At 48.7% G+C, this 11,238-nt stretch overlaps 1 protein-coding gene across 1 annotated transcript; it reads left to right on the forward strand.

Moving 5' to 3' along the window:
* The first annotated feature begins 1,087 nt into the window (after positions 1 to 1,087).
* On the forward strand, positions 1,088 to 6,604 carry RAB29 (RAB29, member RAS oncogene family). The gene is made up of 4 exons (XM_008919664.2): positions 1,088 to 1,155; positions 2,583 to 2,764; positions 4,868 to 4,989; positions 6,294 to 6,604. The coding sequence occupies exons 2-4, from the start codon at positions 2,603 to 2,605 to the stop codon at positions 6,409 to 6,411; spliced, it is 402 nt and encodes a 133-aa protein (XP_008917912.2). The 5' UTR covers positions 1,088 to 1,155; positions 2,583 to 2,602; the 3' UTR covers positions 6,412 to 6,604.
* Positions 6,605 to 11,238: the final 4,634 nt, after the last annotated feature.

Here is an 11,238-nt window from a genome sequence, read left to right on the forward strand (position 1 = left end):
CCCTCGGCCGAGCCCCCGGGACTGCCGCCCCTCGCCCGTGGGATGCTCGTCCTGCTCCCCCTGCAGCCGTGGGAGCGGGAATTTGGGAAAGGAACAAGCTCCCATCGGTGGTTTGTTGAGCATCTCCCGCAGCAGCTCCCAGAGCCTCTTCCCTGAGCCCCCCGGGGGTTCCTGTCCCTCTGCCCGGCTCATTCCCATCCTTCTCCCCCCTCCTGGGAATAACGACCCCCAGGAGCTGGACGGTCTGAGGTTACAGGCTCAGCTCTTCCCAGCAAAACCAGCAGCATTAATTAGTGGTTTGGCATGAATTTAACAGCCTGGAACCACCACCGGGGTGTTGGTGGTGCTTGGGAAGGTGGTGGGGCAGCAGCAGGCCTGGGAATGGGGCTGAGTGGGGTTGTGGTTCTTTGTTCAGCCCCAGTGTAAATGAATAACCTGGAAGGAGCAGGAGCTGACAAGGCTTTTCCCGGGAAATCTCCCCAGGGGCCCAAAATAGTGGGGACCAAGCAGAGCTGTTTAAGTCTTCTTATTCAGGAATCAAGGAGGGGATGGATTAAAAGTGGAAAACACTGGAGAGCCACATCCCAGTGGGCAGAGCACCAGGCTGTGCCCACGGTCACTCCCAGCAGAAAGAGCTGCAGACTTTTTTCTTCCTTTTTTTTTTTTTCCTTAGTTCCTGGTTTTGGTAAGTCCCAGCCCTGCTGAGGGTGGCTGCCAGCAGCACCACACAGGTTTTCCCCTGTGGAGAAAACCTGACCCATCAGAATCTGAGGAACACAGGGTTTCCCCTTCTGACTCACTGCACTGGTTAAATCAAATCATGGAATGATGGAAGGGACCTTAAAGCTCATCTCCTTCCACCCCCTGCCATGGGCAGGGACACATTCCACTAGCCCAGGTTGCTCCAAGCCCTGTCCAACCTGGAGTTGTGGGTGGGCTGGTTACAAACCCACTGGTTCGGGGTTCTGGAAGGTCCCACGATTTGGCCCGTGCTGGGAGATGGGGAGAGGCTGTGGAGGAATGAGCTCTGTGGTGTAGAACACCCCTGACGAGGTTTCCTTTCTTTTTTTGGGGATTCCCCAGTGGATTTTGCCCTGAAGGTGGTTCAGTGGTCGGAGTCGGAGACGGTGCGGCTGCAGCTCTGGGACATCGCAGGTGAGTCCACAGGGACCAGGAAACAGGAGCAGAATTTGAAGTTCTCAATGGCTTGGCCCTTTCCCCCTTCCCTTTTCCTCTTCCTTTTCCCCCTTCCTTTTTCTTTTCCCCTTCCTCTTCCTTTCCCCCTTCCTCCTCCTCTTCATTTTTTTTTCCCTTTTCCTTCTGCTCCCAAAATAAATCCCAGAAGCCTGTGGATTCCAGGGGTGTGACTGCTCTGGTTTGCAGGGCTGGCTCTAGCCTGCCATAGTAATTTAAATATTTAATTAAAAGCCCATTTGCAAGGAGCTCAGCAGCAAAGACAGTAATTCCTGCTGAGCATTTCCTTTTGGCTTCAGAGCCAGAGCAGAGGGAATGGGAAACAGGCTCATCTGTAGCTGGATGTGTGACTTCTCAGCTCCAGATCTTGTGTTAAAACTTGGATTTCTGGTGTGGCAGCCAGGAATCCTGAGCCTTGCATGGAGCAGCTTCATGGACCTGAGACTGCTTTGGCTGCCAGGATTGGGATCTGGCTGCTCCAGTGGATCCCTCAGGAGCAGGCAGGGGAAGAGGAGACTGTTGGGTGCCCCCGAGGTGAGGGCACCAGGATGGGAGGAGGACGCACTCCAGGGGACAGTGTTCCATGTGCTGAGGTGGAGTGAGGAGCCCCTGCTCCCCGGAGAGCTGCAGGAAAACGTGGCTCCCAAATTCCCTGGCACCAGGACAGGGCAGCAACGTCTCTAAAATGGCACCTCTGGATCCGGAGAGATGAGAAAAACAGGGCTGTGGTTTCCTCCCGTTTCTCTGCCCGTGTCTGGAATCCTTAAAAAGGCAACAGGAAGGAGAAGTTGGCAGCAGGAGGATTGCAGCAAGAAACTGGTTTCGGTTTTGGCACAAAAAAAAAAAGGCTTTTGAGATGTGGAAAGCAGGGGGGCCAGGCTGGCACCGTGCCCTTGTTGTGCCCCAAGAGAAGGAGATGCCCGAGCTGACAGTCCCTGGGCATCCCCAGCACCTCAGAGGTGTGTGGGGACACAGGGGTGGCTTGAGGGGACTCCAAGTTACACCAGGAATAATGCAAATATTATGGTTGCTCCATCCCTGGAAGTGTCCAAGGCCAGGTTGGATGGGGCTTGGAGCAACCTGGGCTAGTGGGAGGTGTCTCTGCCCACAGCAGAGGGTGGGATGAGATGAGCTTTAATTTCCCTGCCAACCCAAACCAGCCTGGGATTCCATGACTTTATGATCTGAGTGCTGGCATTCAGAGCTGCCCAGTTTGCTCCAGCTCCACCACTGGACCAAACTGGAGTGCCTGTATTTCCTCATTATTTGAGTGGGGACCATCAGTGTCAGCTGAGAGAAGGATGGACCTCAATAAACACATTATTTGCACGAACAAATCCCAAAATAGTAACCCTGGGGGGTGATTTTTTTCCCCTTTGATCCCGAAGGACAGGAACGTTTCACATCCATGACCCGCCTGTACTACAGGGAGGCCTCAGCCTGTGTCATCATGTTTGATGTCACCAACATCAGCACCTTCAGCAACAGCCAGAAGTGGAAGCAGGATTTGGACAGCAAGCTCCTGCTGCCAGACGGGAATCCTGTGCCTTGCCTGCTGCTGGCCAACAAGGTGAGGAGCTCTGGGTGGGTTTGGGTGTCTTTGGGTGTCTTTATGTGTGTGTTTTGTGTGTGTTTCTGTGGTTTTGTGTGTGTTTGTATGTGTTTGTCTATTTGTGTTTGTGTGGTTTGTGTTTGTGTATTTGTGTTTGTGTGTATTTTGTGTGTGTTTCTCTGTGTTTGTGTGTGTGTGTTTGGATATGTTTCTGTGTGTTTCTATGTGTTTCTGTGTGTTTGGATATATTTCTGGGTATTTCTGGGTGTTTCTTTGTGTTTGTGTGTCTGTGTTTGTATTTCTGTGTGTTTGGATATACTTGTGTGTATTTCTGTGTGTTTCTATGTGTTTCTGTGTGTGTTTGGATATATTTGTGTGTATTTCTGGGTGTTTCTATGTGTTTGTTGGTGTTTCTGTGTGTTTGGATATATTTGTGTGTATTTCTGGGTGTTTCTGTGGGTGTTTCTATGTGTTTATGTGTGTTTGGATATATTTGTGTGTATTTCTGTGTGTTTCTGTGTGTTTGGATATATTTGTGGGTGTTCCTGGGTGTTTCTGTGCATGCACAGGGGTGCAGAATGGAAGGGGACACCTTTAGCACTCCCCCTTGCCTAGAGTTATCCCATAGCCTGTTGTCTTTTAATCCCTTCCATAACTCTCCTGGAGTTTCCATTTTCTAGGCAGGATTCTCCTCCATGAGCAGGGCCCTGGTGGATGCACTGAGTTATTTCCAACTGCTCTGCCCTGGGATGCAGCACCTTGTCCTGTGCTGTTGGAGCTCTGCAGCTCCTGGATTACAAAGCTTTGCCTTCTCTTTTTCAATCCTTAACTTGCAGAGTTGTTAAGGTTAGAAAAGACCTTTAATATAAATCACCAAATCCAGCACTATGTTCACCACTAAACCATGTCCTTGAGTGTCACACCCACTCGTTTTTTTGAACACATCTAGGGATGGTGACTGCCCTGGGCAGTCTCTTCCAGGGCTTTACAACCCTTTCCATAAATTTTTCCTTCATTTAAAAACTCCCTTGATGTTCTTCGTGTGCCAGCCCTGGCTCAGCAGCTCTTTCCAGGTTCAGTTTGAGACTTGCCTGGTTTGGGAGAGCCCAAAACTGGAGATGACTCGTGATGGGTGGGCAGGGGAGTGGCTTTTCTTTTTCCACTTCTCCACAATTTACACTTCCCTCAATAACTGGTTTTTGATTGCTTCTGCAACCCCCTGACAGGAGGGGGGAGCCGGGGGGGGTCAGGCTCTGCTCCCAGGGAACAAGGGACAGGAGGAGAGGGAATGGCCTCAGGCTGTGCCAGGGGAGGCTCAGGTTGGACATCAGGAGGAATTTCTGCCTGGAAAGGGTGGTCAGGCCTTGGAAGGGGCTGCCCAGGGAGGTTTGGAGTGTCCAAGGAATGACTGGACGTGGCCCTCAGTGCTCTGGGCTGGGGGACAAGGTGGGGATGGGGCACAGGGTGGACTCAGTGATCCTGGAGGGCTTTTCCAACCTCAGTGATTCTGGGATTCTGCTCTGAGGTGACAGTTTTGCCTGTTTTAGGGAAATCTGTGTGCCTGCCCCACGAGCTGTTGTGGGTCAGGGTCTCTCTGCCTCCTGGCACATCCTGTTGGTGGCCACAGTGCCACCACACCTGGAACTCTTTTCCTGGCTGCTGAGAGGCAGATTTGGGACGAGGGACAGTGTTTGAAGCTCCATTCCATGCGTGCCTGACTGAGGTGTGTCAGTAACTCAGATGAGATAAATAAATTGCTGCTTGCAACATCCCATTAGGAACCTTGCCCCAGAGCTCTCTCTCAGCCCGGGATCTGGGAGCTGGGGAGGGCTGAGCTGCCTGCACACAGGCACTAAATGGCCCTCCCAGCTTAAAAATTAGGAAGAAATTCATCCCTGTGAGGGTGGGGAGGCCCTGGCACAGGTTGCCCAGAGAAGCTGTGGCTGCCCCATCCCTGGAAGTGTCCAAGGCCACCTTGGATAAACTTGGAGCAACCTGGGCTAGTGGAGGGTGTCCCTGCCCATGGCAGGGGGGAGGAATGACATGATGTTTAAGTTCCCTTCCAGCTGAAACCCATTGCATGATTCTGTGATTCTGAAATGCCTGATTCCTGTTTTCCAGTGTGACCTTTCCCCCTGGGCAGTGACAAGAGAAGAAGTGGATCGGTTCAGCAAGGAAAATGGCTTTTCGGGATGGGTGGAGACTTCTGTCAAGGAAAACAAGAATATCAATGAGTCCATGAGGTAGGAACAGTGCCTGGTGATGCATCCAAGAGTTAATTCCCTGCACAGAGAGGTTGTGGTCTCCCCATTCCTGGAAGTGTCCAAGGCCAGGTTGGATAAACTTGGAGCAACCTGGGCTAGTTTAAGGTGTCCCTGCCCATGGCCAGAGGGTGGAACTGGATGAGCTTTAATGTCTCTTCCAACTCAAACCATCCTGTGATTCCCTCATCCTCTGATCTTTTCCAACACAGTGAGGGAGGTGCTGTCAGTGAGCAACAAATAGCAGCAAAAACACACAATAAATCTCCCAAAAGGAAACTCAATTCTGAGAGGTCACAAGTTCATCCCTCCTCAGATCAGCTCTGCTTGTGGAGACAGAAATCCTTTGAACAGCACCAGGGGTGTTTTTTCACATGCTGGCCTCTTCCAGGAGGATGGGAGTTCTTGTGCAAAGAGATCAGAATTTCTCTGGTGATGCACCAATCCTTCAGTGCAGAATTTGGCCTTTTCTGAAGGGCATGGGAATCATGGAATCATTAAGGTTGGAAAAGACCTTTAAGATCATCCAATCCAAAACATCACCACGATCATGTTCACCACTAAACCATGTCCCCAGGTGCCACATCCACACATTTTTTGAGCACTTCCAGGGATGGTGACTCCACCACTGCCCTGAGCAGCCCCTTCCAGGGCTTTACAACCCTTTCCATGAAGAATTTTTTCCTTGTGTCTAATCTAAACCTAGTCTGGGTGTTCACAGCTCATGTTGAGCTTGGGCAGGTGGTACCCAGGGGGTCTGTTGATGTGTCCCAGTCCTTAACAGGACCTGAGGTGAGGTGGTTGCAGTAGGTGCTGTGAGTTATCCAGTCACTGCAGAGCCTCCTGATGCTGCCAGGTAATCTTAGGAATCCTCTTCTCAGTGCTGTGAAGTCCCTTAACCTGATTTTTTAATCATTTTGCTGGAGTTTTGTGTCCTTCTGACCTGAACTGCTGTTTCTTTTCTGCACTGCTGAAAAGCTTTGTGCCCCTCAATGCTGCTGGTTAAAAAAAACCAAACAAACCCACAAACCAAACTCCCTGTGGTGGTTTGAGACCCCTCAAAAATCCAATTTCCAAGTTCAAGCCCCCCTCCCACAGTTTGCTTTAGTGTGAGAGGGTTTTCAGACAAAACACAGTTACTCAGCATTGGGGGAAGGGGAAAATACTTACAAGGTTTATTTATATACATATATATAGGTAACATATATAGGTAACAACTATCTCTTCTACATATTTACATTAGATTAAATTTCTCTTTTTCTCCAACAAGAGTGTTTCTCTTGCAGAGTGCTGATTGAAAAGATGATGTCCTCATCCACGGGTGATGGAAGTTCCTCCACTGCTGGGAGTGGGGATTATATTAACTTAAAAGAGACCTCCCCACCAGGCTGGGCGTGCTGTTAGAGCCCCTGACACACCATCTCCTGGGCTCTAGCAGTCATGGTCCTTTTATCATCATCATCATTTCTCCCTGAACTGGCTCTGGCTGGTTTTGGGGTGGTTTTTTTACAAGCTCATGGGCTGTTTCCTGTGTAGTGAATATTCTTCCTCAGCAGAGCATTGCTGCAGTGACTCGAGTGAGGAGTGGAAAGGAGAGGAGTGGGAACATTCCTCTTTTTTCCCAGTGTAGCTGGAGCTCTGTTGCTCTGATGTAGCACAGTCCATGTCCAAGCTCAGGGCTTGGATTACATTTGTTTTTTTTAAAATTTTCAAGCACTTCACCTTCTGCCAGGTGCTGGCCCATCCTGGGCTGCTGAAGGTGTATTTTTAATACTGTTGCACCTTTATCCCCCACCACCTGCACCCCCACACCCCGAGGCACCAGCCCAAGGCCCTGCAGTGACCTTGGCCCACACACAGAGTCCAGGAGGTCTTCCCTGGGGATTCCCAGCATGGGATTCCATGGAATTACAGAGTCTCCCCTGGAGAGACCCAGCACATCCCATGGTCATCCCGAAGGTGTGGAGGGGGATGTGGATCAACGTGGTGCCCGTGGAGCTGTGAAGGTACCAGGGGGAATTTGGGAGGTGGTGCAGCACAGCCCCTCAGTGTCCTGCCTTCTGACTGTGCTGTTCAACAGCAGAGACCCCAAATTCCAGTCAGGAACTGCCCAGCTGCCTCCTGTCCTCCCTCCTCTCTCCGCCTCTGGCACAATCCCATTATCCTGCTGTGCTGCCCCTTTATTGGGGCACGGGGAGCTGGAGGAGGGATGGGCTGTAAACCCCTTTGTGTGCCAGAACAAGAGTCCTTTTGCACTTTTAGCACTCCCTGTATCCCCAAACCACCCCAAACAGCCTTGCAACTGCTGCTGAATTGCCTTCCCACCATTATCCTGCAGCCAGGAGGGGATTTGGTGGCAGGGCTGGTGTAGGAAACAGCTCCCTGCAAATCCCCCACTGCTTTTAGAGGGGGGGGGAAGAGGAGGAGGAGACTTTGTGGGACAAAAAGGAAATGAAGAAACCCCTCCCCTACTTCTCTTTGGTGCCTCCTTCCCCCCCACGTACCCCAGGTACTGGTTGTGGGGAAAAAACTGGTGCCCAAAAATTGGTACAAGCACAGCAGAGGTGTCAGGAGAGCGAGGAGGAAACTCAGCCTGCAGGGCTGGAGTTAAAATGCTGCGTGGGTTTGAGATGGTTTTGATATTCCATGACCCTGTGATGCTACACAGAATTGTCCTGCCCATGTTTTAGGTTTGGATTTCAGCAAATGGCCTTCAATGACGTTTTTCCCTTGAAAACTGGGCTATAAATTGCTCTGTCCTGATTCCTGGTGAATTAGGACTGGTTTTCATTGGCAAATTATTCCTCCTGCCTGTCTTTTCTTACTCTGTGTAATCTATGGAGGGAGAAAGTGGTAGAACAGGAACCAATTGCCTTCACTGAGCATAAAAAAAATCTGAGTTTTCCTTCTCTGAAGCTGAAAATAATTGATGAGTGAACAGTGAGGGTTAAGAAATTTAAAACCAGTGCTCCACTGTTTTAATTAAAAGCTGAAATACCTGGGCTAGGATTGTGTCATGCAAATATTGCCAAATTTGGGGCTAGGGGTGCTTAAATCCCCCCTTTTCTGTGCTGCTGTTTTCACTGTAGAAACATGGAGGACTGGCTAGCAACAAAATTGAAGTGCCTTGCTGAATTTTACTTTGCTGTGTTAAAAAAAAAAAAAAAGAAATAGGAAAGAAAATGGGTTTTAATCCTATAAATATTTCTAGTTCTTTGTGGAACATGAGGAGACGTGCCTGAGTTTTTAAAGGATCTGTCACGAAACTGTTCAGATTCAGGTGTTATTTATTGATTTTTTTGTACGTGCACCTTAAAGTGTTTTGGCAAAGAGACCAAGTCTTAGAGCCTGAAAGGTGGAGAAACCCCTGCCCAGGACCCACCCACTGCTCAGCCCAGCTTGGCACTGGAAATTCCCAGTTCCTGTTCCATCCAGTTAGAGAATCCCAGAATGGGTTGGGTTGGAAGGGACCTTAAAGCTCAGCTCAGCTCATCCCAGGGGCAGGGACACCTTCCACTAGCCCAGGTTGCTCCAAGTTTATCCAAGGTGGCCTTGGACACTTCCAGGGCTGGGGCAGCCACAGCTTCTCTGGGCACCCTGTGCCACCCTCACAGGGAATTCCTGGCCAGAAAAACCTCTTTACACCTTTTCACATGTCACTTTAATACCTACCAGTGCCTCTTTGGTGCCTGAACCTCCCAACCTGCACCTTTTCTTTCAGAAGTGCCTTTAAGAATCGAGCAAAAAAAGCCAAAGGAAGGTATGTTGGGGTTCTTTTCCTCTTCTACATCATTTCTGTTTGCCCAGGGGTTTCCATTCCCGGTGTGAGCCTTTGGGGGGGTGTTTATTTTGCACACTTACTGTTGGTTAACATCTGACACGGGAGACAAATGTTTAAAAAACCCCCCAACAAGCTGCACACCAGAAACAGCCGTTGCTCACGTGAAACCCCAAGCAGACAGGAAAACGATTTCCCTGTGCAGATGTGTGTGTTCTCAGAGATCTCTCTGGGGCACCAGGGGCTTAAAAAAAACCGGGCAAAACAAAACCAGCAACCCCCTTGATTTAGTTTTGTAAAAAAAGCCCCGTCAAAGATGCTCTTTCTGGGCTGGGCAGCGTGGAAGGGACGTGGGCACGGGCTGTGCCAGCTGGAATTAAGTCTTGTTTTTAAAACAACTGAAAGGGAAGAAAGAAAAAAAAAACCAAGAAAACCGTTTTAAACAAAGTTAAGTCTTGTTCCTGCAGGTGGTTAAAAAGCCTGAATCTTTCAGGTATGAATCAGAAAAGTCTTGTCTTTTGTTCTGCCTGGCTCGTGCCTTCCCTCAGGTTGGGAAATGAAGGTGTTTTGTTCTCCCTGTTTTGACTTTGAACCCTCCTGTGTGACTCGGGGCCAACTGGGCCTTTTTCCCTCTCATCCACACCTTGTTCCTCCTTCCTGTGACTTTAATTTGTGGTCCTGGGACTCAAAAACCACGTGTATTTTCTGTACTGATGGCTGCACTCTGTGGGTCCACACCAGGTTTTCACTGCAATAGGATTCAAAAGCAGATTCTAGGCCCTAAAATAAGTCAACAATCCCAAAACTTTGCTTTTTTTCTTTTTTAATTGCTTGCTGTTACACAGAAATATTTTAGAGACAGGGTTCTGATTACTGTAAAACTTCAGTATTATCATGTTTATGTAAAAGAGGAAAAACTGCTGGGAGGTTTAATCCACATCAATCAGTGACTAATGCAGTATTGCAATAGTTTGAAATAAAAAAATCGACATGACTTGGTTAGTGGTTGTTGTTTTCCTGTCTCAACAGTCCTAAGAAATGGGTTCACAAGTTGAAACTAAAAATAACAATAACAGGAATGTATAAAACACACACTGTGAACTGCAGCAAAACAAATGAGATCCTTTCCACTGAAAAACACCCTCAATTATTGGAGTTTTATTGAGCTACAGGCAGGACATAAACATGCAAAACTTGTGCATCTGTGAGTCAGCCAGAGTGGCTTTTAATCCAATATATCCAGCTCAGAGCAGAGAGCAAAGAATTCCTTGATGTGGTTACTGCACCTTTCCCCTCAGGGCTTGTTAATTCAGTGTATTTTGGGGCTGGATGTGCAGGCAGTTGCTCCAAGGGACTCTTTTTTTCCCTGATCAGCTCGATTTTCATGGAGATTGACTGGCACAAAGGACAGGGCACAGCTGGATTGGGCAGAAAAATGGCAATAATTCCAAAGGAGACAAATGAAGCTCAAGCAGGGCATTAAATGAACTCAAATTATCCTTTAATTATAATTACTGCTGTAAAGCTGACCATGTTTATATTGCCAAACCAGTATTTTCAGAGAACCCAACATATAAAAATACCTTTTTAAGTGGTCTTTTTAACAAAATGGAAGGATGAGTCTCTTTTAAAGGTCCAAACGTGAAGCGAAAGTGAGTTGTTATTGTAGAAGAAGCTGTCATTTTAATGACATTTAATTTTTCCATGGTTAAAGCAGCTCCTTTTCTAAACAAAATGAGTCATTTGGGGGGAGTTTCTGAATTTATGGCCTAAAAATCAAACATCTTCAGTGGGCTTTGCATGAATTTGGCGTGTCCGTGTGCTGAGTAGCGTGGGGATGAAATGAGGGCTGATGATAAAATCTACAGATATTAATTTTCTGCGTTTATTTGTAGTAAAATTGAATCCCACTGACCCCTGATCAGTGTGATAAAACAACCCAAGTGTGGTAAAGTGTGTAGATTATTACAAATTTAATCCAGTGACGTGATCTACCCCGGTTTGGGGGTCGCTCTGGAGCACAGGAGGTGCTGTTTGACCCACGGGGAAGGAGTAAGAGGGAATAACGTGGTAAATCCAATGGAATTCCAGTGGAATTCCGTTGTGCCAGGGCTGGCTGTCACTGTTCCCCCTCCAGGGGTGTTTGTTCCTGGCAGGGCTCTCATGGGGGATGATGCCTGCTGTGTATTCCCAGGGTGGAGCCTCTGAAGTCTGGGAAGAATTCCATGACAAAGGGGCTGCGGGGCTGGAATCCCCCCGGGCTGGGATCAGCCTGCCCTAACCTGGCTGCCTAAAATAAATCGGGATAGGCACGACAGGGGACGGACAAAACACAGCCAAAGGAACCCGGAGCCTTTCCACCCAAACCCCCCCCAATTACCGGAGTTTTATTGAGCTATACAGATGCAAAACTTGTGCATCTCCGAGTCAGCCAGAGTGGCTTTTAATCCAAC

Source organism: Manacus vitellinus, unplaced genomic scaffold (genome assembly GCF_001715985.3).
Source record: "Manacus vitellinus isolate BGI_N305 unplaced genomic scaffold, ASM171598v3 scaffold_47_pilon, whole genome shotgun sequence".
In the NCBI taxonomy this organism is placed as follows: Eukaryota; Metazoa; Chordata; class Aves; order Passeriformes; family Pipridae; genus Manacus; species Manacus vitellinus.

Excerpts from the sequence above, each read along its gene's own strand:
- RAB29 (XM_008919664.2), top strand. The coding sequence starts at position 2,603 with ATGACCCGCCTGTACTACAGGGAGGCCTCAGCCTGTGTCATCATGTTT. Across the intron at positions 2,765-4,867 it reads GCCTGCTGCTGGCCAACAAG|TGTGACCTTTCCCCCTGGGC; the intron begins GTGAGGAGCTCT and ends CCTGTTTTCCAG. Across the intron at positions 4,990-6,293 it reads AATATCAATGAGTCCATGAG|AGTGCTGATTGAAAAGATGA; the intron begins GTAGGAACAGTG and ends TTTCTCTTGCAG.